The sequence below is a fragment of the Gopherus evgoodei genome, chromosome 12 (assembly GCF_007399415.2).
Source record: "Gopherus evgoodei ecotype Sinaloan lineage chromosome 12, rGopEvg1_v1.p, whole genome shotgun sequence".
NCBI lineage: Eukaryota > Metazoa > Chordata > Testudines > Testudinidae > Gopherus > Gopherus evgoodei.
In genome coordinates this window covers 39,348,968-39,374,473 of record NC_044333.1, presented here as the reverse complement: position 1 = coordinate 39,374,473, position 25,506 = coordinate 39,348,968, and the positions used below count along the sequence as shown (strand labels likewise).

The window sequence follows — 25,506 nt, the reverse complement described above, 5'->3', positions numbered from 1 at the left end:
CCCCCATCCCCCCATCATGCCCTCACCTCCACCCAGCCATCTACACCCCTACACCTCCATCCATCCATCCCCCACACCCATCCATCCAGACACCAACCCCCACACCTCCACCCTGCCACCTACCCCCGCACCCCATCCACCATCATCCCCACACCTCCACCCCGCCAGCTACCCCCACCTCGCTCCACCCATCATGCCCAGACCTCCACCCATCCATTCACTCACCTGCAGTTCTCACAGTTAGAGCCCTGAGCGGATACAAAAATGTGTATCAGCCTCCTACCCACGGTCTGCAGACATCCCTGGATTTGCAGGGCTCTACTTACTGTGGCCGGGGTGCAGCTCCGAAGCACCCTCCCGCTGGAGCCCAGTCAGGGAGAGTCACGTGTGCAGCTGTGGGGAGCCTGTGCGGAGTCACGGCCCCTCCACCTGCTCTCAGCTGGGCAGGGAGCCTGAGGGATGGGGACACAGCTGGGGCTGCTCTCAGCCTCCCCATCCCTGCATGGCGGACTGGTGGAGAGTCCGCCACGGCTTCCCTTGGCTCCCAGCTGGGTGCCACGCTGGCCTGGCGGGTGGGAGCGGGAAGACCTGTGGAGCTGGCCGGGGGCTGCTCAGGCCCCTTTGCCCTGGGCAGGTGGAGGGTCCACCACAGCTCCCCACAACTGCCTGCCTGGCTTTTACCATGGCCGGGATGTGGTTCCAAGCTGCCCCCTGCCCCCACCAACCCATGAGAGGCATCAAACCCCAGCAATGCTGGGGCCAGAAGCTCAGTGGAAATGGCATATGGGAGCCCAACAGCCGGGCACCTGCAGAGGAAAAAAAGAAGGGAGCCCTGAGCTCGCTGTTGTGACCCTGGGCTTGATTCTCTGAGTTTTCCTGGCCCTGTTCAGCTGCCCCCACCCCCCCGGCCTTGGCCAGCTGGGAATTCCTCAACCCGGCTGCATTTGCCATCCTGTTGCCCACCCTTTGGCTTGCTCAGGTCTCTCACGCTTCTCTGGCACCGACTAACTCAAATCACTTGGTGTCTTTGGGAAATTTTCCTCTCTCCTGGCTCCCTTCCCTTGCCAGATCTCTAATGAACATATCAACCACCCTGGGACCTAGCCTGGAACCTGGAGCCCCTGCTGGTAACGCCTTTGTCCAGGTGAAAAGGGACCATTTAACCCTGCTCTTTGCTGTCCATCTCCCAGCCCATTTGAGACATGACAATACTTTGCCTCTCACCCAGTGACAACTTCGCTTCCTTAGCAGACCTTCCTCGACCAGATCCCATCTCTTTCCGCTCCCGACTCCTGTCTGCCCCCAGAAGTGGTATCATTCTCACTATAGTGGGATGGCTACCCTGGTACAAACCCCTGGCATGGACTCATTGTACCAGCGTGGCGTATTCCTGTGACGGCAGGGTTACTAACAGAAGGCTAGAACTGCATGCATGCTAGGGGCTGCCCTGATTGTACTGTGTGGGTAGTAAATCCCCCTCCCCACCCACCCAGAATAGCTAACCTGGGGCAGAACTGGGCCTAAAGCTGGTTGTGTCCCAGCTATTCTCAGCCAGGTGCATGAGGGCCAGCTGTGTGCTAAAAATAATTCAAAATGTGTGGCACTGGTCAGGCAGGGCGGGGCTGGCTGAGGGGAAGAGTGAGTAAGGCAGCCTGCAGGAGCGCTTCTGTCAGCAGGTGGGTGGTGAATGCCGCAGGGGGGCAGGAGAGTGGTCTGTACAGGTGGGGAGGGGCTCTGGGCATTGAGTGGGTGGAGGGCTCTGAGATCTAGAGTTTTGCTAGGGTGCTGCAGCACCCCCAGGTTTTAGGTGGGGCTCCTATCCAGGGGTCAGGTCTGGCTGCAGGCTGCCCAGTCCCGCACTGTGGGGTCCTGGGATCCGGTGTCTGGCCCTGCTGCAGGGTCCAGGGTCCAGCTGCCTGGTCCCACGTGGGGTCTGGGTGCCAGCTACCTGGCCCAGCACCTAGGCTGTGCTCCTGGCCCGCCTCTGGGCAGGGGCACTAGGCATAGGGGATTGTTGAGGGGTGTGGGGAGGTGCTGTGGTTCTCAGCCTGCGGCCCACAATGATGAGCCCCACTGCTCTATCCACATCCCCCCGTTCATACATTCTGGGATGGATCCAATCTGCCACAAGGGGGAGCTCCAACCCAATCCAAAAGGGAGGCATTTGCCAGGCTGTCAGGGAGCAGGGCAGCTCCCTCCCGTGTGCCATGCCGCGCTGCGGGCGTCTGGACGGGCCAGTCCCACTCAGCCCTGCCAGCTGGGGGGACATCAGCCCAGTGCCTGGTCTCCAGCCCGACTCAAGGCCCACTAGTTACTGGGTACATCTACACTGCACTAAGAGACCCACAGCATGTCCGTGGCTGGCCTGACTCAGCTGACTCGGGCTGTGGGGCTACAAATGGCAGTGTAGACGCTTGATCTCAGGCTGGAGCCCTGGCACAGAGGCCCCAGGAGGGGGCAGGGAGAGTGGCCTCTGAATCTCCTGGGCTCTGACACCACTGCAGCATAGATGTACCCCTGGGGCATCTCCCAGCCATTCCTTGGTGATCTGGAGGTGGCATAGGTGCTGGAGCTAGGGGTGCTGGGGGAGCTGCCGCACCCCCTGGCTTGAAGTGGCTTCCATCACATACAGGGTTTACAGGTTGGCTCAATGGCTCTTGGCACGCCCAGGATACACATTGCTCCAGCGCCCCTGCCCTGGGTTCCAGCCCAGGGCCCCTGTAGCAGGTGATGACGGTCTGGTTCTTCAGACCACCTGCTTCTTCCCTGGGCTAAGTCCTACTGCAGCCTGCCTCAGGCTTTCTTCCCAGCCCCCTGCAGGCCTTGGAGGAAAGGCACCAAAGGAAAAGCACAACACAGAAAGAGTCCAAACTTGTCCTTGGCCTCCTCCTCTTGGGAGATACGTGATGAGCCATGGCCCGGCGCAGTGTCTCAGGGTTCACAGGACCCCCAGGCAGCTCCATCCCTGTGGCACTCCTGGCTGGGAGGTAACAGGGAGAGGTTTGTTCACCTCCCAGGCTGGGCCCTACTGAATGTAGCGCCTCCCTTTCAAGGCTCTGCCTTTAAAACTGGCAGGTGTAGCAGGGCGGGGCTGCCAGAGCCCAAATCCTGTTTTAACTTTTCCTTGCCTGGCGGGGGCTTTGAACATCCCATCACAGTCACCCTGTGTGGAAAGCCCAGCCTGGCCCAACACAGCATGCCTGGCCCATGGAGAACAGCCATGCCCTGTGCAAAGTCTGAGGCCCATAGAGCACAGTGTCTCCCTGCACAGAGTATATGGATTCTCTAGCACAGTGCTGCCCTACATGCAATGTATGGCCCATATAGTGCCCCCCGGCTCTGCCCGGAGTGCAGTCAGCAGGCAGTGGTTTGGGAGGCCCTAGGATTTTTTTAAACTATCCCTGTTCTTGGGAAATCCGAAGGCTAAACATTGGCTCTGAGTTTTCACCAGCGTGTCTATGGTCCCAGGCTATCACTGCAGGCAGGAAGGATGTTTAGCATCCATGATATATATGTTTATGCATGTGGGGGGAGAGAGTGAGAGAGAGAAACTCTCTAGGAGGCAGGGAAATCTCTCCAACCATTCGTGCAGGCAGGGGTGCGCTCCTGAGAGTCCTGCTTCCTGCTTCACTAGACAGATTCTTGGGCTGCACCACCAGGTCAGTTTCCACGTTCTGGCCAGGGCGATTGCTGTATATAAAGGCGCTCTCAATGCTGCTCAGGCATCTATTCAGCAAAGCACAGGCCCAGGGCCTTCCTCGAACTGTTTAACTCAACGCTGGACTCACTGTGGCCCTGCATTCTCCATGAGATGAGGCAGCGCGGGCTCTGTTTTGGCTGCAATTCCCCTTTCGATTGCTTGGTTAGCCTGGGGGGTGGGCGACTGCTGCAAAACTGGTGGGTCCTTTGTGCTACATACACAAGGGGCCCAATCCTCAGCTGGTGTGAACTGGTGGCGTTCCAGTGAAGTCAGTGCTGAGTCACACCAGCTGAGGATCTGGCCATTTGTCTCCTTAAACATCTTGAGGCCGGTCTGACTCTCCCCAGGGGTCTGGGCAGTTCCAGGATTGGCCCATTCGGAGCTCTGCATGTAGGTGACACCAAACTAACAGCAATCAATGCCTGGGAGTGAACAGGCCCTGCGAGCTGGGGGAGTCATGGCAGCCCCTTCCTCCCTCCCTCTCTGCAGTGCTGGGGTAATGGGTGTTAAACCCCTTGGAGGTCCTCAGTGGCAGTGGCTGGAGAAGGGCAAAGGGTGCTGAGAAACGATGTCTGGACGAGGCTCCCCCCTGTTGTCTAAAGCCTGGGAATATTCGCTCCCATTGTTAACCGAATCAGTTTCCACTGGGTTCTTGCATCCACGTGGGACAAAGTGGGAAGGTGGCCCCTTGCCATCCCAGTGTGTGTGCGGGCGTGATCCCAAGGAGAGGCCAGCTCCCCGCGTAGCCCATGGCAGCAGCCCATGGTCTCTGGCGAAAGGTGGGCCTTCTCCCTCGCTGCTTGCTGGGAGCTGGAAAAGCTTCAATGGCTGTTCGCAGGGAGCGAGTTCCTTTGCTCCTGACCCTGGGCAAAGGGAGCTGGACTGACCCAGAGTTTGGGACTTTATCTGCTCCCTAGCTTACCTCACCTTCTGGCCTATCCAAGCCCACGGCATCCTGGCAGGAACATTGGTGGAACAGTGACTCTCCCAGAGAACATTCAGGGAAGGGGAATTCTGAATCCCCAGCCATGAAGATCACAGCAGAACCCTGCTTTGAAAAGTGGCACTCTCCCGTCCTGGGATCAGAACCAGCCACACGTATGAGTGGTGCGTGACATCAGGCCCAACCAACACAGCCTGCATTCCCAACACCCAATCCAGGTGGCACGCTGCCCCTGGCCGTGCCAACGCTGGTGCTGTGTAAGTGAGCTGGCAAATCATCTTCCCCAGCAAACACATTAAGGAACATCGTGATCTTCTGCTCACCAGCGGCCCGAGAGACGCAGCAAAATCCTTGAATGAATGATTTGTTGTGAATCATCCACCTTGCTCTGCCTCCCACTCTCTCCCCTCCGCACTGGCTGGAACCGCTTTCCTCTTCTCAGATAGCTGCATACAACAGAGAGATGAGTCTGATCCCTTTCTCCCGCTCTGTGGGCTTTGGAGAGTCTAAGGCGCGCCATGCTGATCTTTATATCAGTCAGCAAGCAAACAGCAACTCAGCCTTTCGTGCCCTGTGTCTGTGGCCCCATCATTGTTCAGTCACACAGGAGCTTGAGTTCTTAGCCACGTACAGAGGGGCGACAGAGTGAAATCACTGATTGGTCCCCTCTGCTTTCAGCGGAGGAGAGTCCCCACCTAGGAAAGGATGTCCAGTTCCCTGGGGATGGGGTCGCGAGACACCACTGTGGAGTCCTTATCCCGAGAAAGAGACAAGGAAGCGTGTGTAACTCACCGATCGAGCCACATGGCCAATGGGCCTGGATAGCGAGAGCCCTGGTCTTGTCCCAACACTGATTTCTCTTGAATTAACTGAACAGGCCATTGCCCAATGCCCCACAGCCCAATTGGCTGGATCCCCATCCCGTGCTCACAGCACCAGGAGTACGGACTAGGGGGCACTTGACATTTCCTGAGCATTCTGCAAACATGAGCTAATTAACTAATCCCGCACCTGACCCCCACCTGAGGTAGGGAAGTGCCAACACCCCCATTGTACAGATGGAGACACCAAGGTACAGAGTGAGCTTATGGGACTTGCCCAAAGATGCTGAGAGCGGGGTCATGGCCGTGCCCAATCCGTCCCATGCTGCCATTCCACCGTGGGCTGTGAAAGTTACCCCAGATACTGGCCTCTGAACCTGCAAAGCCCCTGTCCTGATACAGGGATCCCCAGCCCACCTGCCACCAGCTGAGATTCCTTGGTGCATCTGCCATTTGCTAGGAGCCAGTGTCCTAATCAAACAAACACCCACTGAGCCAGGTTCCCCCTGAACTAGCACAGGGGCTGTAGACCCCTTGGCTGCAGCAAAGGCCCCGGCTTCCCCATGAGGACACCTGTGTCCTGCCTTTGCCCTCCCTTGGGAGCGCTAATGGGGAGGGCAGATTTCACTACCCCTGGGGGGCATCCTAGGGTACCTATTGGTGGAGATGAGCTTCACCCATTGGCCATGCCCCCACCCTAGCCAGAGCTGTGATTCTCATTCCAGGCTGCAGGAGGGCCCTGGCAGAGGGAGACTCTCTGGGGTGGCCTGAAGCCCTGTGCTGGGATTGACTTCACGGGAAACCAGGGGTGCAACCAGATGGTGGAGAGACTCCATTTCCCATGCAGCCACTTAGAGCAGAAGAACGGCCCGTATGGGTCAGAGCGAAGGTCCATCCAGCCATGTCCTGGCTTCAGACAGTGGCCAGTGCCAGGTGCCCCAGAGGGACTGAACAGACCAGGGTATCATCAAGTTCTGCCTTTACTCTCTCTGTCCTATTGGGCCCCTCCCCATGGTATCTAAGCATTGCCCTGTTGGGGGCATATAATGCACATGTCCCTTCTAGAGGCGAAGGAGCAGCATGCTCTGTCTCTGCTGCTCTGGGCGGTTGGTTTCAGCACCCAAATCCTGTGGACAGCGGAACCAGGGAACTCTTCATTAGCACCACTCAGGGCACCCAGGTTAGGGACTGATTCTGGCCAGTGCCATAAACATCAGGGCTGGAGCCAGGCGTGTTGGGGGAGCTGCTGCACCCCCCTGCTTGAAGTGGTTTCCATCATATCCAGGGGTTACGGTTTGGTTCAATGGCTCTCAGCCGCCCCCCCACTCTACACATGGCTCCAGCTCCGCAGGCCACCCAGTGAGGTACAGAGACTCCTTTCAAACCCCACAGAGCGAGTGACCAGGGAGGGATGTCTGGGGTGATTCTTGCATCCCTCTTTGATAGGCCTTTGGCCTGTGGGGGTCTGATCCCAGAGGACCAGGCCTGTGGTAAGCATGGGGAATGAAGCCCTCAATCCGGCACAGGAAGGCCAGCATCCGGGGGCACTTGCGGGTTGCCCACATGGGCTTCTGTCACACTAGCCACTCCTGGTTTTTTCTTGCTGTCAGCGAGGCAGCGGGGACTCGTCTCTCCTCTCATAGGTTAGCCAGAGAGTGAGGAGCTAGATCAGCTGATGAGGAGCCCTCTTATATCTGTGAGCAAGCGGCCCCAGCCAGGCAGAAGGGGGAGAGGGAGGGAGATGGGCTGCTGTCTGGCGGGGAAGAGACCAAGAGGAACCACCCCACACAGGTGAGACTGGCTCCTTGGCTGGTGCGCCAGCCTTGGGGTGAGGGGACCGCTCTCCTCCAGCTGAGACCCTAGGAGGAAGCAGATGCATTTGAAGGTAAGTTCTGCAGGGAAGTTTCTTTGGTGCTTTGGAGCGGCTGGAAAGGGGGGAAGGGATGGCCAGGGGCTGAGCGTGTCTGATGGACAGAGCCAGGCGAGCCAGCAGTGTCAATGCGGGTCTAGCATCCGACGTGAGAGGAAGAACCAAAGTCATTCCAGGCAGGGCTCCTCGGGCAGCAGAGCGGGACCAGGGCAGCTGCTAAGTGGGGAAGCAGCTTGAAAGTGACCTGGTGCTGCCAGCTGGCCGAGTGTCCATCGAGTCCGCCGGATCCCCCGGGGCGGTGTCTTGACCGGGGGCTGCAGCTTGGCGTCTGGCAGGACCAGACCGGTCCTTAACCCCCCTCCGCCTGGCGCAGCGGTCACAAGGCAGGCCGGCTTGGCTCGCTGGGTCATTCCCTTCGGGGGACTGCAGCCGTCCGGGGTGTTTTCAGCGAGACCCCGCCGGGCTCCCTCCCGGGCGGCCCGCTGGGGCGGAACCAGGTGGTGGAGACCAGAACTTCGCTCCCGCGAAGAGCGGGCGGGGGAGGCAGATCCCGCGGTCGGCAGGAGGTCGAGATTCGGGTTCATTTCGGGTCCGACCAGAACAACCGGAGCCTTCTGCAGTTCCCCGGGGCTGTGGGGGGGATTGAAACCCCCTTCCAGAGCGTCAGACAATCCTAGGAAATAGCCACAAGTCGGCACGAAAATCGGTTCACAATCATCACGGAAACCAGAGCAGACTCCGGGGCTGCCAGGCCCGGGCGGGACATGGGAACAGCGCGGGCGCTCGGGGGGTTGGGTTGGAGCCAAAGCGAAATTCCGGAGCAATTGAGGCGCCGCGGTCCCGTTCCCAGGGCGCCGCTTGCCCGCGCTTGCCCAGCCACCCCGCTCAGCAGGTCGCCCCCGGCCGCCCCGTCCCTGGGGCAGCGGGCAGCGGGGCTCTCCGGGCTCTGCTCTGCGATCGCTGGCCCCTGTGCGGAGCTCCCCGCGCCAACCTGCAGGCGTAGGCGGGGAGTCACCGGGGCGCTGGCGGGAGAGACCACGGGGAGCAGCGAGCGGGCTGGTTCTGCAGCGTGCGCTCAGCCACACCGGTGTGAACGCGGATTACCGGTTTGGTTCGCGTGCCTCCAGATCACTAGAGCGTGCCTCCAGAGCGTGCCGCTCAATCACCAGAGAGTGCACCCAGATCACCAGAGCGTGCCGCTCAATCACCAGAGAGTGCACCCAGATCACCCGAGCGTGCTTCCAGATCACCAGAGCGTGCCTCCAGAGCGTGCTGCTCGATCACCAGAGAGTGCACCCAGATAACCAGAGCGTGCCTCCAGATCACTAGAGCGTGCCTCCAGAGCGTGCTGCTCGATCACCAGAGAGTGCACCCAGATAACCAGAGCGTGCCTCCAGATCACTAGAGCGTGCCTCCAGAGCCTGCTGCTCGATCACCAGAGAGTGCACCCAGATCACCAGAGCGTGCTGCTCGATCACCAGAGAGTGCACCCAGATAACCAGAGCGTGCCTCCAGATCACTAGAGCGTGCCTCCAGAGCGTGCCGCTCAATCACCAGAGAGTGCACCCAGATCACCAGAGCGTGCTGCTCGATCACCAGAGAGTGCACCCAGATAACCAGAGCGTGCCTCCAGATCACTAGAGCGTGCCTCCAGAGCGTGCCGCTCAATCACCAGAGAGTGCACCCAGATCACCAGAGCGTGCCGCTCAATCACCAGAGAGTGCACCCAGATCACCCGAGCGTGCTTCCAGATCACCAGAGCGTGCCTCCAGAGCGTGCTGCTCGATCACCAGAGAGTGCACCCAGATAACCAGAGCGTGCCTCCAGATCACTAGAGCGTGCCTCCAGAGCGTGCTGCTCGATCACCAGAGAGTGCACCCAGATCACCAGAGCGTGCCGCTCAATCACCAGAGAGTGCACCCAGATCACCCGAGCGTGCTTCCAGATCACCAGAGCGTGCCTCCAGAGCGTGCTGCTCGATCACCAGAGAGTGCACCCAGATAACCAGAGCGTGCCTCCAGATCACTAGAGCGTGCCTCCAGAGCGTGCTGCTCAATCACCAGAGAGTGCACCCAGATCACCAGAGCGTGCTGCTCAATCACCAGAGAGTGCACCTAGATCACCAGAGAGTGCCTCCAGATCACCCAAGTGTGCCTCCAGATCACCAGAGCATGCCTCCAGAGCGTGTTGCTCGATCACCAGAGAGTGCCTCCAGATCACCAGAGCATGCTGCTCAATCACCAGAGAGTGCATCCAGATCACCAGAGCGTGCCACCAGAGCGTGCTGCTCAGTCACCAGAGCATGCCTCCAGATCACCAGAGCATGCCTCCAGAGCGTGCTGCTCGATTACCAGAGAGTGCATCTAGATCACCAGAGCGTGCCTCCAGAGCATGCTGCTCGATCACCAGAGAGTGCACCCAGATAACCAGAGCATGCCTCCAGATCACTAGAGTGTGCCTCCAGAGTGTGCTACTCGATCACCAGAGAGTGCCTCCAGATCACCAGAGCGTGCCACCAGAGCATGCCTCCAGATCACCAAAGCATGCATCCAGATCACCAGAGTGTGTTTCCAGATCACCAAACTCCCCCGACACACAACCACCACAGCTGCCCAGTGAAACGCAGGAACTAACCACCTCTTTTCCGGCCTCTGATCCTTTACATTCCCACCTGTCTGTTTGCCCCAGCTCAGAAGCTGGGCTGCAGGTGTAGCTTGCCTGGGCGGGGAGTGGGTGCTGTGACATGCCCCCTGGGAGCATCATGGCGTGGGCTCCCCGCCAGCCTAGCTGGAGCCCCAAGAGATGTGCTCTGCAAGAGAATTCTGTATTGGACTTGGTGAACTAACCCAGCTCTAACTTCTGTGGTTGATGGAGGGCTCAGAGACCGATGGACATGACTGACCATGAGCCGGAGAAAGCCCCTCATGGGTAGTGTGTGTCCCCCACAAGCCAGCCACTGGCACCCGCTCAGACCCCTTAACGCATGAACACGTCGGACTCAATCTTGCTATAAGCTCCCAACTCCCCTCGACTTCCGGGCGGCTGGTGGTACTCAGCACATGGCTGAATCAGGCCCTTGCTGAACTCCAGTCTGGCCCTGCCAGAGAGGGGTGAACCAGAGAGTGAGCGAGCCCCTTGCCCTGAGCTGCCTAGGCCCCAGCCCTTTGCACTGCACCCACCGGGCAGCACGAGAGCCGGGGAAGCCGCTGAACATACCAGGCAAGGAACAGGACACCTGGGTCCCGCATGGAGGGAGTCTGCGCCCTGGCAGCAGGAGGGGCTGAGCCTCCAGGGCTGGAGAGCAATTTTGTAATTTGCTCCAGTCTCTGAGACTGACAGGGGGAGCTGTTACTATGGTGATGCATATGGGCTGGATGGAGGCGAACACACAGAGCCAGCAGTGGTGCTGATGCTGCGTGTGGCTCGAATCCTAATGGAGCCCTCCAGGGCAGAGCCAATGGGGGGGTTGGGGCACAGCTTAATTTGTGCCAAGGCTGAGCCCCGGGCACCTATTGGCCTGGCGGTTCAGAGCCCAGGGCCCCTATCTGCCTGGCAGTTCTGAGCCCCGGGCACCTGGGCACCTCCGGGCCTGGCCGTTCTGGTCCCCAGGCACCTCCAGGTCTGGCTGTTCCAAGCCCAGCCCCCAGGCACCTCTGGGCCTGGCTGTTCCAAGCCCCGGGCACCTCCAGGCCTGGCCGTTCTGGCCCCTGGGCACCTCCAGGCCTGGCCATTCTTCCCCCTGGGCACCTCCGGGCTTGCTGTATCAGTTATGAATGTAAAAAAATTGCTTGTATTGCAGCATCTCTTTTGTCACACATTAAGCCCTGGCTGGGGGCGCTCACTGGGCATTTCCAGGAGGGGCACAGGGCTGGGGTTCTTTGACAAGTGAATTCCCTGTGCTGGGGACACGGTAATTACAACCTCCCTGCAACCCCTCACCGCACTGGCGCTGTCTCTCCCTCTTCCCTCCTGCCCAGCACAGGGCTCTGTCTAGGAATTATTTTGGCCAATGTGATTGCAGCCAGCGCCGCACTGGGCTAGGGACTGCACAGACACATGACAAAGGCTGGCCCTGCCCCAGAAAGCTCCCACACCAGGGAACATGTAGCAGGTAGCACTGTGCACGAGCGTGGGAACAATGTGCCCAGTGCGGAGGCTGAGAGCCATTGAACCAAACTGTAATCCCTTAGAAACCACCTCAAGTCTTGGGGTGCGGCAGGCCCCCCGGCACCTCTGTCTCCAGCTCCTATTGCTCTGTGTGCTCAGGGAGGAGGACAAGGGAGCAGCAGAGAATAGTCAGCACAGTAGTTTTAACCCTATATCTCTTCTCATCACATACGCTGACAACTTTCCATGCCCCCTTTTGCTGTCCCTAGCTGTAATTTTTGGACACATGCATTTTTGGTGCTGTCAGCCATTTTGGGGGGGGGGGCGTGGGGGGAGAGAGAGCGCTTTAAAATTCCCATTTAATCTAACCTTATTGGGAGTATTAGAATTAAGTAAGGTAATAGAGTTTTCCATGCCTTTTCTTCATTTGAAGAAAAGGTATGTTCCACATTAAGTGCAATTCTAAATAAAGTCTAGTAAGCAGGGGTATGAAAAGTCTCAGGGACAGAAGACTATAGTGGTAAATTGTTAACAGCACAATTCTAAATAAAGTTATATAATAATTTAAATTTTTTAGGGATGACAGAATAAAGTCTTTATACAGAACAGGCATTTCTCATTTACATTGTATGCATTTAGTACATTTCTAAATAGCCATTAAATAATTGGACAAAGTCTTCATGAGACAGGAATAAAGGAAACGAGTTAATACATATGTAGAATTATGCATTTTTATAGGAAAATGTGTTTTATGCCATTAGTGCATTTCTAAATAAAGTCATTACATAATATATACAAAATCTTAGTAAAAGCAGAATAAAAAGTGTAAGGACATATATATGTGTTAGCATGCATTTTTCTCAGTTTTTAGAGATTTTTTTTAATGCAGTTAGTATATTTCTAACTAAAGTAATTAAATAACTGTACAAAGTATTAATGACAGGAATAAAGGAGAAGTATTAATACACATATCATGCATCTTTAGCATTTTCTTTATCACAGCTAGTACAATTCTAAATAAAGTTGATCAAACAATTGCAAAAGGTCACAGTATTAGTGACACAGAGAGGAAAATACAGCCATAGAGTTAGTTACACTACACAGAGTACAGTTGTTCCACCGCCACCTTAAGCTTCAGACATTACCAAGAAAAAAAGGCAGGAGGAAGAGATAAGCATCTCATCCCACAGACTGTTACTTGCCAAATGGCAGAAACTGGAAACCTTGTTCCAGGAGCCTGGGAGAAAGCACACCTCATTGGCTCAGCCAATCAGAAGGCATTCTTTTACCCCAGGCTGTCTTGCAGAATCACACATCACAGAATATTAAATTGCATCACATTTTCCTGAGTCACTCTGCAGGTTTTTTCTAAATCTACAGCCTATAGAAATAGTCACTACAGCATATTTTAAAATGTAAATTAGAGCTAAAATGCCAGTCACAAGGGGCATACATTTAGATTCCTTTACTGAATTTTTCACAAAAAAGTTATGTAAATTTAGCAGTTAGCTGGATTTGTTTTTATTTCTGGACCAGAAATAAAGGTTACCTCTTTCTACATAACATTTATCCTTGAAAACTGGCAGAGAGACCCTAGATGAATACATGCCTAACTTTTATTACTTCCCTTATTCCATTTACTCAAGGTAATGTATTTCTTTGTATTTATTGTAAGTTAGCATGATTGGCTTTAGCTCAAAGGAGGCCTGTTAATTTTAGCAGAGCTTTGCTTAAATGAATAGCCCACCATGCAAAAGCAACCCCAGCTGAACAAAACCCTGGAAATATAGTTCACATGTTTACCATCTGTAACGCATGAAGAAAGTTGTAGATTCCAGGGGATAGTATAAAATCCCCTCTCATTTACAGAGGAGCTTTACAAATATTAAAACACAAGCCAAGGCTTTCTAAGGTTTAAAGGACAGGGATAAGAAGGTTGGCATATGCCACCCTCCTCCTCAGCCCCCCTACTTTCTGTTCTGGGTTGTAGTGGTTATCTGAAGAAACATGATCCACTCTCCAAAAGGAGCATGTAGATGTATCAAACTTTTTGCATAACCTACATACATTTAGTAGTTAAACTTATATCTGTAGATTTCTGGACCAGGAATAAAATATCCTCTTCCTACATAATTCCTTTCACATTTGTCTTTCAAAACTGGCGGAGTGATCCTAGCCGAAAGACACGTCTAACTTTTATACCAATTTCCCTTATTCCATTTAGTCTAATATGTTTCTGCAGAGCCTTCTATGTCCATCTGAGATTAGCTTCTATTGGCTTAAGTTGTAGCAGAGGCCTTCTGAGTTTTGTACAGTTTTTGAAGGACAGATAAAGAAATAAAAGTTAGAAAATCATAAAACCCACAGGCACGGCACTAGTCACCCCAGCCCCACTCTGCCCTGCTCCCCAAAACAAATTAAACATACATTCAAGCCAATGTGTATATGATTTTAGGGCTCAACCACCATAAACATACATTGAAACTAGTTTTATATGTGTCACCCACACATTCATACTTGGTTCCCTCCCCCTCCCCAGCATTACTTTATGCAAAACACAGAGCCTAAGAAAAAAAAGAAATCTAACAGCCTAAAATTGGTTACTACATCCACGTATGAGACAAAATGCAGGCCCAGTTTAAATTACTTTTTATATAAAGAGTTGCTTACACTTTTCTCCACACTAATTGTGCTCTTTGTTGTTCTGGAAACCTGTAACTCTTTCAGAGGTTAAGGTCTGGAATGTAGATGAATTAAATTGATTAAACTTGGATTTAATAAGTCAAATAAAAGCAGGAATGGAATATTAGGGAAAACTATCTTTTAGTGTTTGAGGCAGTAGATGCAAACAAAATGTTCTTAAAATAGTATATCAAATACTTTAGCAGTAAATATTTTGAATTAACAACTTATTTGGCATGTAAACACATGGCCTCCTCCTGAGTGTCCCTGTAGGGCTGCCCTGCCTCAGTTTCCCTCTTGGATTCCCAGTAACTCCATGGAAGCTTAGCCTCTCTAGTCCATCAATACAGTTTAACAACAAAATCAGTGCAAAGAAGTTATAACAGGAGGCCCACAACAGAGTCCCGATCACCCCAGTGTACATAGTCCTTAAAACCCAGCTTTGTTCTAGCCCCACCCCACTGTATTCTGCCATCACTTCAGCCAGGACAGCCAACCCAGCCCTACCTTCCAGGATGCAACCCCACTCGTCTGTTCATCCCTGGCTATCTGATTTGGGGATGATAGCCAGCAAACCCCTCTTGACACTCTCCTTGCCTTCAGCCTTCTCCCAGGAACCACCTCTCTCATCTCCTGCTCGTACAGTCCCGTATGACTCCTGTCGGACCTTTTATAGCCCACTGGTGCTGTCCCAACCTCTTAATTTGCACAACTAAGAGCACATGGCCTAGAACAGGAGCGCTGAGCCCAGTTTAAGTTAATGGTTCAGCTACCCTATTCCATTGTACATTTAGCAAAATACAAAAAAGAAATAAAAAAACCACACTCCCACACATACACTCTCAACCCCGCCCTCAGAGTAACCCAGCCTTTGAAAGGGACCACGTGAAAACAGCTCCTGGGGATAAGAGAGTTGATCTGGATTTTTAGGGACATTTTAATGAATGTTTGAAATCTTCATTTAATGATGGAGGTTTGTAGCCATTCTTTGCTAGTAGTCATGCTTTCACAAGGGTAAACGCGTGTCATACAGAAACTGTCCTCAGCCTCGTGAGGCACCGTGTTACCTGGTTTTCCAGACTTTCTAATAATTTTTCAGAGCGGTTCAGAAAGAGCATGCACATAATAATTACAAAGACATCAGGAAGAATGAATATATCTACTGGGGCAAGCGTGCAAGATTGGCTATTTTTGAGGCCACGTGTACCCTACATACGGCCACCGCAATTATCAAATGGTGCGTGTGCGTGTGCACGTGGCTCCTTGTTTTGGGGATGCATGTCCTCACCAGGAGAGTTTGTGTCCATTGTACTGTCCATGTGGGGCATTGTGGGAAGGCGCCTGAAAGCCGGTAGCGGTCGACATAAGCAACGCAGCATCTACGCTGACACTGTCGAGCTAACTACATCGACCATGTCTCTGTGCTGCTCGGGAAGCTGGGGTTGCTAAATCGGCATAGAGAGGCATGTACAGCAGCGGGAGCCCAATTTCAGTGAAGACACTTCTGCAGGTAGGTTGACGCAAGGCAGCTTATGTCGCCCTAACCTGCTAGTGTATACCAGGCCGCCCTGAGCTGAAAAGACACTGTAATATGACACATGACACAAGACACACATGAGGAGCAGGGACTAAACATGGAACCTAAAAGGAACGACAGGGGGCCAGGAAAGCCCTCGGTGATACTCTGCTGGTGCAAAACTTCAACGAGCAAACTCTATTGATTTTTTCTGACTGATAAAAAAGGCCCCATCATGTCCCTGTGATGGAATCAAATGAAAAGCCGCAGCTGAAGTGGAAGAAGGGTGATTTAAGAGATTTGAAGGAAAAGTGGGAGATGAGCTGTTCAGGAGTACTTTGCAATGGACCAGATCCCTTACCATCTATGTTCCTACCACTCGCCCACAAGCCCCGAGGAACAGGGTAACCCCCCAACAAGCACTGGATATAAAAATTGTACCAAACTCAATGTGTAAAGGTCTCTGCCCTCCTTTCCCCCCCTTTCAGTCCCCTTCCTACTATGACACAAACACCGGATACAGATTGAGAATCCCTCATCCCCTCCAGTTTTTGCTGGGTTGCCCACACCCTTCCAGTCCTGCTGCTTCAGATCTTACCCCGCTTCATGGGACAGGGCTATGCTGGGTAAAGAACGACAGGCAGCAGACAGTTTGTTGCCCTCCTCAGGGGCTGGGTCAATGCTTACAGAGCCAATGAGAAATCAGTTGCTCTTGGGGGTTTGCTGGGCTGAGTCCTTGGAGGAGTGGGGGAATTGGATAAGTGGTTTGCAGGGGATGAAGCGCATAATCCTTCACTTTACTTCTTTGTGCTTTTCCTGCAGTAAGCGAAGTTGAGCCGGTTTAGTCTGACGAAGCCTCCAAGCATCTGGCTGTGGCCAAAGGACGTGTCTTGGTATCTGGGGACACCGACCTGCCCCTTCCAGTTCTCTATACAGCTGCACCATCTGGAAGCACGTAGGAAGGCAGCGGTACTCGCTCCCACCTCCAACCTGCCTGCAGCCATGGAGAACAGCAGCAAGTTCGACAGTCCCACAAACATCTCCCTGGCCAGCAGTGACGCCATCTTCGACGTGATCGAATACAAAGCCATCTCGGTCTTCCTGGTGCTGGTGATCTGCGGGGTGGGGATCGTGGGCAACATCATGGTGGTGCTGGTGGTCCTCACCACCCGGGAGATGAAGACGCCCACCAACTGCTACCTAGTTAGCCTGGCAGTGGCCGACCTGATGGTCTTGGTGGCTGCTGGCTTGCCCAACATATCGGACAGCCTGGCAGGGACGTGGATCTATGGGCATGCCGGCTGCCTCGGGATAACCTACTTCCAGTATCTGGGCATCAATGTCTCCTCCTGCTCCATCACGGCCTTCACCGTGGAGAGGTGGGAGAAGACGCGGCCTGCCCCTTTGCTCTTGGTGCTGGATTGGCAGCCCTGGTGGCTAGATCCCTCTGCCCACAGGGCAGGGCAAGCTTCCCCATAGCCACGCCCTGCCCCTCGCCCTCATGCAGACAGACCCCCTCTAGGGATGTGACAGTAGTTCTGTCTCTAGTGGCTATTCAGTTCTTGGCCTCTCTGGTGAGCCACCCTGGAAGGGAATCAATTAGCACTAATGTTAACTAGACCCAGCTCACCACAGCCTCTCAGAGGCTGCTCACCCACCAGTGAGTGGTAGTAACTCTAGCTGTTCCCAGCCCGGGTCAAAGGGGAAATCAGTCACTAGACACTGAATGGTGCCCTCTTACTCTGAATCTGAGAGAGCCCCAGCGACACATATGCAGCTCCAGAATTCTCAGCTCAGTCACCCTGAGCTGCCTTCAGAAACAGCTGCCTCCATCACTGACTCTTCAGGTCTCCAACCATCCTCCCAACTACCTCAGACCTTCCCCACGTGGCTGCCCTGTAGCCTCCCAAGCAGGATCCAGAATAGCAGCAGCAGTTTCATCCTCGGCAGATTCATCACACTGATCTATTCCTGGATGGAAGATTCATTATAATATCACTGAGGCTCCTAGTGTGCTGATCTCTGTGATAAATCTGAACAGAGGTCGTGATACAGCTGTATAATAACGAGTCGTCTCTGCCCCACCCTGCCTGCCTAGCTCTTTGCTCGTGGCCAGTGTCATGGCTCTATCCTTCCTGTTCCCAGGTACATCGCCGTTTGCCACCCTATGCGCGCCCACACCATGTGCACGGTATCCCGGGCCAAGCGCATCATTGCCTTCGTTTGGAGCTGCACCTCCATCTACTGCATGCTCTGGTTCTTCCTGGTCGACATCAATGTCAACAAGAGCCAGCACCTGGAATGTGGCTACAAGGTCTCCCGCAATCTCTACCTGCCCATCTACCTGCTCGACTTTGCCCTCTTCTTTGTCACCCCCTTGTTTGTGGCCACCATACTCTATGGGCTGATCGGGAGAATCCTCTTCGCCAGCCCCATCCCTGACCAAGCTGACGCCATCGCTGAGCCCTGGAGAGAGAGGAGCGGGAAGGAGAAGAACGGAGTGGACACACGGGGGAGCAAGCCCAGCAGCTGCTCCAGGACCAGAGGGGCTCTGTCCTCCCGGAAGCAGGTATGGAGATCCCTTCGGTGGCTCTGTGCCCGGCTTGTGTAGCCAGGTTCACAGCAGGGCCTCCTGACCCACACCTGGTAAATGCTGCCTGGGGAAAACCGGACAGTGCGCATGCAAAATCGATGCTCTAGCAAACCGTGGGGTGGTGGCCCCCCAGAAAGGTGACCTGAGCGTCTTTATTTAAAGAAGGAAGATGCTGCCCAGTGCTGCCAGGCTGAGATGGCTGGGAGGCGCCCTCATGCTGATGGACATGTCCAGCCATCCCGAGGGTCTAGCTGAGCACAGCAGCCATGGGGGGGTGGGGGAGGGAGGAACTGGTCTGGCTGGACTCTCAGGGGGAAGAGCACAAGCTCTCTGGAGGAGCCAAGCACAAGGCCTCCCAGTCCGGTGCCAAACTCTGCCCTACTTAAGCCACAGCATTAGCCTTATACTGGGCCCTGCATGGGGGGAATGTCAAACTCCCCTGGCAATGTGCATGCCCCACACCGCATGCTGAGCCTTGGGGATGGGGGGGCACATCTTGCTTTACACTGGTGACAGTGATGGGCTCAGAGGGGCTGGACAGGGGGTGAGGGCAAGTAACTTTGTCTGACAGCATCCTCCTAAGGCCACCATGGCTCAGCCTTCCCCACCCCCCATGCCCAGGCACCGGGAGGCAGACAGGTGTGGGTATTAAGCCAGGGGGACATTACAGGCAGGTGGCCAAGTGTCAGAGTGTCGGGGGACCAAAGGGGAAGATGGCAAGTGCTGGGATAAAGGAGGCTGGAGTGGAACCGTGGCATCCCCTGCTCTGGGGAACAGCTGGGTCCTAGTGCAGTGGTCCTCAAACTTTTTACTTCCCGCTCAGAGGTAAGGAGGCTGGGGCCAGAGCTGGGGCTGGGAGCAGAGCCCCAGACATGGGCTGGCAGTTGGGCCAGCAGCTGGAGTTGGGGCTAGGAGCAGAGCTGGGTGGCACTCCCTCCCTTCTCACCCATGGGGGCTGGCCTGGCCCCCTCCATTCCCCCCCCGCATATTCCTCCGCACCCTAGGGGGGGCTCGTCCCACAGTGTGTGGCCCTCTGTTCTAGTGGTTAATGACATGACTTGATTTACACTGGTGTGCGCGCGCGCGCACACACACACACACACACACACACACACACACACACACACACACACACACACACACACACACACACACACACACCACTCTGCTTGGAGCCAGCAGACTGGCAAGAAACGTACCTCTGGGCCTGGTGCTGCTGCTGTGGCCTGGAGGGGGCTGTAAATCTGACTTTGGACAGCTTCCCAGGAAATCCTGGGTCAAACACCACCACCTCCAGGGACAGCCCACGGCAGTCGAGCCAAAGGGCCCAATGAGGCAACTGCACAAATGCTTCTTTTCTGCATTTAAACTTAGGAGGAAGGTGAGAGAAAGAGAGAGATGAGCAGGGGACAGTCAGCATGCAAGGGCCAGCCTGAGTTTCTGCTCCTGTTAATAATGCCTAGCTACCCAATTTGTAACCTAGGTGGGCAGGACTAGGGGAGCATACTGTGGGGGGGGGGGCTGTCACCATCTCAGTAGAAGACACAGATGTTCCACATAGGAATGGCCATTCTGGCTCAGAGCAATGGTCCATCTAATCCAGTGTCCTGTCTTCCAACAGTGGCCAAAGCCAGGTGCTTCAGAGGGAATGATCAGAACAGGGCAACAATCGTGTGATCCATCCTCTGTCGTCCAGTCCCAGCTTCTGACAGTCAGAGGCCAGGGAAATGCAGAATATGGCGGGCTGTCCCTGCCCATCCTGGCTAATAGCCATCGATGTCTCTATCCTCCATGAACTTATCCAATTCTGTTTTGAACCCCACACGTGGGCTCTGCTCTCTCTCCCTCCTGTGGATCCACTCAGTATAAATAAGCCATCAAAACTGCTAATGGAAGACACGCGTCTCCGATAACCTAACTGCGACCGACAGGAAATTATTCGAGCCCGACGCAATGAATAGTGAGTGAATCCAGGCCGCTGTGCCACAGGGATTCAATCATTCGCTCAGAGAGGGGATTGTCTTTCTGGAGCCCATCAATAACATTAGGGCCATGGGGGATGTTGCGAAAAAGGGCTGAAATAAACCAGCACCTCATAGACTTATTCTAGAGAAGCAGATGATTGGAGGATTTTTACAAATCAGGACACAAGTGCACTAGCAAAACATGTGTGGGAGAGATGGAGGAGCTCAGGGCTGGGCTAGCAGGGGGCTGTGGGTCAGGACTGAGGGACACTGGCAAAGCTGGGGGGGGGAGAGCCAAGGGCTGGGCTAGCAGAGGGCTGTGGATCAGGACTGAGGGGCCTTGGCAAAGCTTTGGGGGGGGGGGCAGAGCCCAGGGCTGGGCTAGCAGGGGGCTGTGGGTCAGGAAGGAGGGGCCTTGGCAAAGCTGGGGGGGGGGGGCGGAGCCCAGGGCTGGGCTAGCAGGGGGCTGCAGAGCAGGATTGAGGGGCACTGGCAAAGCTGTGGGGGGGAGCTCAGGGCTGGGCTAGCAGAGTGCTGTGGGTCAGGACTGAGGGGCCTTGGCAAAGCTGGGGGGGGGGCAGAGCCCAGGGCTGGACTAGCAGGGGGCTGCAGGAAGGGGCTCAAGGCAAAGGGTTGGGGTGCAGGAGGGGTCTCAGGGCAGGGGATTGGGGTGCAGGAGGGGTGTGGTGGGGCCTCAAGGCAGGGTGCAGGAGGGGTGTGGCGGGGGCTCAAGGCAGGGTGCAGGAGGGCTATGGGAGGGGGCTCAAGGCAGGGTGCAGGAGGGCTATGGGAGGGGGCTCAAGGCAGGGTGCAGGAGGGGTGTGGCGGGGGCTCAAGGCAGGGTGCAGGAGGGGTTTGGGGTGTTGGCTCTGGCCCGGTGCCACTTACCTCCAGCAGCTCTGGGGTGGCAGTGGTGTGCAGTGGGGCTAGGGCAGGCTCCCTACCTGCCATGTCCCTGCGCCACCCCCGGAAGTGGCCAGCAGGTCCAGCAGTGACTCCTTGGGGGGGGGTGCACTGCCCTCACCTGTGGGTACCATCTCCCGAAGCTCCCATTGGCCGTGGTTCCCATTCCTGGCCAATGGGAGCTGCAGGGGGCGGTGCCTGCAGGCAAGGGCAGCACGTGGAGCCCTCTGCCCCCCCACCCAGGAGCCTCAGGGACGTGGTGCTGGCCACTTCAGGGAGCGGCATGGGGGCCAGGGCAGGCAGGGAGCCTGCCGTAGCCCTGCTGCTCCACGGGGCTGGCAATCCCGCGGGCTGTAGTTTGCCCTCCCTTGCCCTAACGCCTGCAGAGCTACCCTGGGAGTAGAACCTGCGGCTGTCTGGGAGCAAGCCACAGAAAACCAGCCTTCGCTTGGCCCTCCCTGTGTTGGGCTGATTTCGGTAGCTCATAGCATCAAGAGACACTTCAGCCAATCCACTCCCCGCCCCACTGCTCTTAACCAGTCCGGTCGGTCCCGGAGCTGCCTAGCATGGAGGCAGTGCTGCTCTGTCCTAGCAATGGTGCTGGTGCAGCTGGCAGGTCTGCTTCTCCGCTGTAAGTGAGACACCCTCCACCCCCTAGCCAAGCCCTGATTATAGCCTAGACCTCTGGTCACTGTCTGGGGGCTGCCTCCAGAGAGCTCCCAGGGATGCTCGGGGGGGGGGGCTGGCAGTTTCCAGCCCTGCATAATTCCTCCCTGCTGCAAACCTGTGGGACACCAGAGGAGGCAGCTTGCTCGGCCTGCTGGATTCAGGCAGGGCCCCTGTGCCTTGGCACGGGGACATTCAGGGATGCCCAGGGATGCCTGGCTGGGTTCCTCCCTCACAGCTCTGTGAAAGCAGGAGCACCAGCTGCAGACAGCAAGCCAGGTGCTGAGCAATCAGTGCAAAGCCCGCGGCCCTGCTCCGGCAGATCCCCAGGCAACACAAAGCCAGGGGAGGAGGTTGAATCCCACCCCTACCCTTCCCTGCCTTTCCCTGCCCTCCCAGCTTTGAGCCAACAGGCCCTGCTGGCCTGATAGCCATGGGCCAGGTGGGAGAGGGTGTGACGTGGCTCGAGGCCTGACCCTGGTGATTGTGATTATGGGGACCTGCCCAGACAGTGCTTCAGCTGCAGTGAGTGGTGAGACTGGGGTCTGGGAGTTGGTTTCCATGAGAGGCGAATTGTCCCCATGGTGACACTCTAGGGCACCAGTGACTCAGCTAGGCCTCCCCACCATGTCCCCTCTGCAGGTCACCAAGATGCTGGCGGTGGTGGTGATCCTTTTCGCCCTGCTCTGGATGCCCTACCGGACGCTGGTGCTGGTGAACTCCTTCATGGACAACCCCTTCCTGAACCCGTGGTTCATCCTCTTCTGCCGGCTCTGCGTCTATGCCAACAGCGCCATCAACCCCGTCGTCTACAACCTCATGTCCCAGAAGTTCCGGGCCGCCTTCAAGGGGCTATGCAAGTGCGGGGGGGAGCCGACGCCCCACAGCCTGTACATGGCCACGGCCAGCTACAGCCTGGCGAGGGAGCCCCTGCCACCCACGCCCCAGCCCCTGGACCACAAGGAAGGCAAACAGCCCCCAGTGGCGAGCAACACGGCTCTGCCCAAGCAGCAGCAGCCACCACCATGGAGCAAGGGCAACAACGGGGATGAGCTGTACTGCAGTGTGGTGTAGACCCCCTCGCCATCTCCGTGGCTCCCCCGTCTCCATATATAGATGTGCCCCGTGCACTGGGGAGGCTGGGCTCAAAATCCAGATCCGATCTACATCGATGTCCAGCGCTGGCACTCACAGAGCACACCTGGGTGAGGGAAACTCCAGGACACACAGAGACTGAGAGGGCCAGCACGGAGGTAATCAAACCAACCCCCACTTTGTGCCTAGATGTTCTGACATGGCTTGGTATCCACCACTGCAGCCCGGTGGTGAGGCAGCCAGTCCCAGGCAGGGATCACAGATCCCGAGACAGACACTCTTGTTTTCCCGAGGGTTCGCTAGCACCTCTTTGAAGGCTGTGGCACTGTCGGAAGAGCTACAAAAATTGGAGTGTTACTGCTTCTCTGAGCTCCTCAGTGGGGCTTGGCTTCCTGTGTCCAGCCTTGGAGGAAGTCCTGGTACTGGATGGGGAAAAAAATCCATACGATTCCACAAACAGCAGGCAGTTAACAATCCAGCAGCAGTGCTCCAGAGCTGGTAGTGAGGAATTTCTGTTCTCCCTGTCTCATAACACAGAAACCAGGCGACACTCAATGAAACTGAAAGGTGGGAAATTCAAAACGGATAAAAGGAAATCCCTTTTCTCACAACGACTGTGGAACTCACCGCCACATCAAGTCATGAAGGTGAAGAACTTAAGATTCAAAAAGACCCTGGCTATGGATAACATCACAAGGAGCAAACAGCCCAGTGTCCTACCAGCCAGGGCTCTGCTCACCAGCTAATGTGTCACAGCCAATATCAGCGTCCCTGCATTGCAGCTGCAGGTTCCACGGGGGGCTCGTAGGAGATCACTGAGCATTGCACAGAAAAGAGAGAGGGGCTCTTGCTATTTAACCCTTCGAATGCTGGCCTTGTCCAGCTCATTGACTGCATTAGAGAATCATCTCCATTGGCTCCTAAATGATGGCAAAGCCTCCAGAATGAGAAACTCCTGCCCCAGAGATCTAAGGTCTAAGAGAGCTAAGGATCAAAGGTTGCCCCCTCGGGCAGCATTGGCTTGGTGGCCTGTTTGTCCTTAGCTGGGGTCACCGACAGTCCCGGGGAGCTAAGGGCTGCTTGCAGAGCTGCACCCTCCCTCCTTGGAATGGCTCTTTAGCAAGGGGCCATCTGAAGGTGAGAACTGGGGTGAGACGAGGGCAGCTAATGCTGGGACTGGAGTTTCAGTTGTCCTGGGCCCACGGGTGAGGAAGAAAGGGGAGCAACACTAGATAGACTTTACCCTCACGTACATACTGCCTGCCTGCATTATTGATCTGGTTTTACTAGACATGGGCTGCAGCCATGAATTTTGGATCTGGATGTAAAGATCGGGAGTATTTGGATCCAAAGTTCTGGTTCAGCCCATTATAAACAGGGGGCAAAATCGGGAACCAGCCCCCATCTCAAACCCCTGCAGAATTCCTAGATCCTCCCGTCCTGGCCTTGCTCCAGGTTTATTTCTGACCAAAGCACGGGCCTATGAGCAGGATGTGCCATGTTCTCCAATGGCCAAAGCCCCTGCAGCATGAATACAGAGCCCCGGACTGCCCCACACAGGGGCTGCGGTTTGTATCCACGTGAGTCTGGATAGCTCAGCATAAACCCAGGTAGCTGTTGTCTTAATTCACGCCTGGATTTGCAGAACCTAAGACCCTGTGGCCCTTTGTATTTCAAGCCTTTGTGTTTCTGGGTATTTGTATTTCTGTTTTTCACCGGCTTGCTCAACGTCCTGAGAAGCCATTTGTAGGGGTGAGTATAACCTGAGGCCTGGTCTTTGCTGGCTAGTTGCAGATCCTAGTTTACTCAGCCTACAACTGCCTGCTTTGGGATTTCCTCCCCTTCTCGCTGAACCGCAGAGAGTTGCTCCATGTGGGGGCTGGGCTGGGCTGCACAGCTGGCTGCTTTTCCCTCTGATGTGGGGTGTAGCCCTGAGCTGGGTTCTGATGGGGGAGGGGTCCTGAATAAATAACACCATGGCTGCACTAGGTGGATGGGGGGAAATGCTGGTAGGTTGGTTGCTAGATCTTGGATTTCAGCCCCAGCCGTGGCTCCGGGAGGCTAAGGAGCATGGGCAGAGCAAGTACAGAAGCAGAAGGCATTGGCCCCTTGTTGTAAATTACTTGTAACATTCTCGGAGAATAAATCGTTCATTCAGAAATTCTCATTATGTATCTGTTCACAGCCTAGAACACGGAGCGATGCAGCCCCCAGCACAGGGCGGTTTAGATCAGGGGTTCTGGTTGGGCCCATAACAGAGATGTACAAAACGTCTGCAGTATTTGAGCTGCTTTGAGACTCCAACACCTCCCTCCACCCCTGCAAACTGCATGGGAGTTAGGAGCCCAGGCTTTGATCTGGGCCAGTCCTAGCCTTCTATACACACGCTGGAAAAGGACTGAAGGGAAGAGGTGAGTTTTAGTGGCCCAGGCCTGCTCACTGGAGCCAGGAAGAGCTTCTCAACCCGCAAGGTTGGGGACGTTCAATGACAGAGAAGGGTAGCACGTTTAAGGAGGCTAGGAAGGAAATACTTTTGCACACAAGGCCTGATTAGCCTGTGGAACACGTTGCCACTAGGTTTCCTGGAAGCCAAGAGGTTAGTGGGATTTAAAAAAGGACTGGCCAGCAAGCACAGCCAGAGGGGCA

At 55.3% G+C, this 25,506-nt stretch overlaps 1 protein-coding gene across 2 annotated transcripts; it reads left to right on the top strand.

The window, feature by feature from the left end:
- The first annotated feature begins 7,200 nt into the window (after window positions 1-7,200).
- On the top strand, window positions 7,201-24,961 carry LOC115660626 (thyrotropin-releasing hormone receptor-like). 2 transcript variants are annotated; one of them, XM_030582207.1, is made up of 4 exons: window positions 7,201-7,255; window positions 16,462-17,018; window positions 17,785-18,208; window positions 22,408-24,961. In XM_030582207.1, the coding sequence occupies exons 2-4, from the start codon at window positions 16,642-16,644 to the stop codon at window positions 22,837-22,839; spliced, it is 1,233 nt and encodes a 410-aa protein (XP_030438067.1). In that variant the 5' UTR covers window positions 7,201-7,255; window positions 16,462-16,641; the 3' UTR covers window positions 22,840-24,961. The 2 variants fall into 2 exon arrangements, with proteins under 2 accessions (XP_030438067.1, XP_030438065.1); XM_030582205.1 differs by having other exon boundaries at window positions 7,219-7,349.
- The last annotated feature ends 545 nt before the right edge of the window (window positions 24,962-25,506 follow it).

Coding starts and splice junctions, on each gene's coding strand:
- LOC115660626 (XM_030582207.1), top strand. CDS start 16,642: ATGGAGAACAGCAGCAAGTTCGACAGTCCCACAAACATCTCCCTGGCC. Junction 17,019..17,784: donor ACGGCCTTCACCGTGGAGAG/GTGGGAGAAGAC, acceptor TCCTGTTCCCAG/GTACATCGCCGTTTGCCACC. Junction 18,209..22,407: donor CTCTGTCCTCCCGGAAGCAG/GTATGGAGATCC, acceptor TCCCCTCTGCAG/GTCACCAAGATGCTGGCGGT.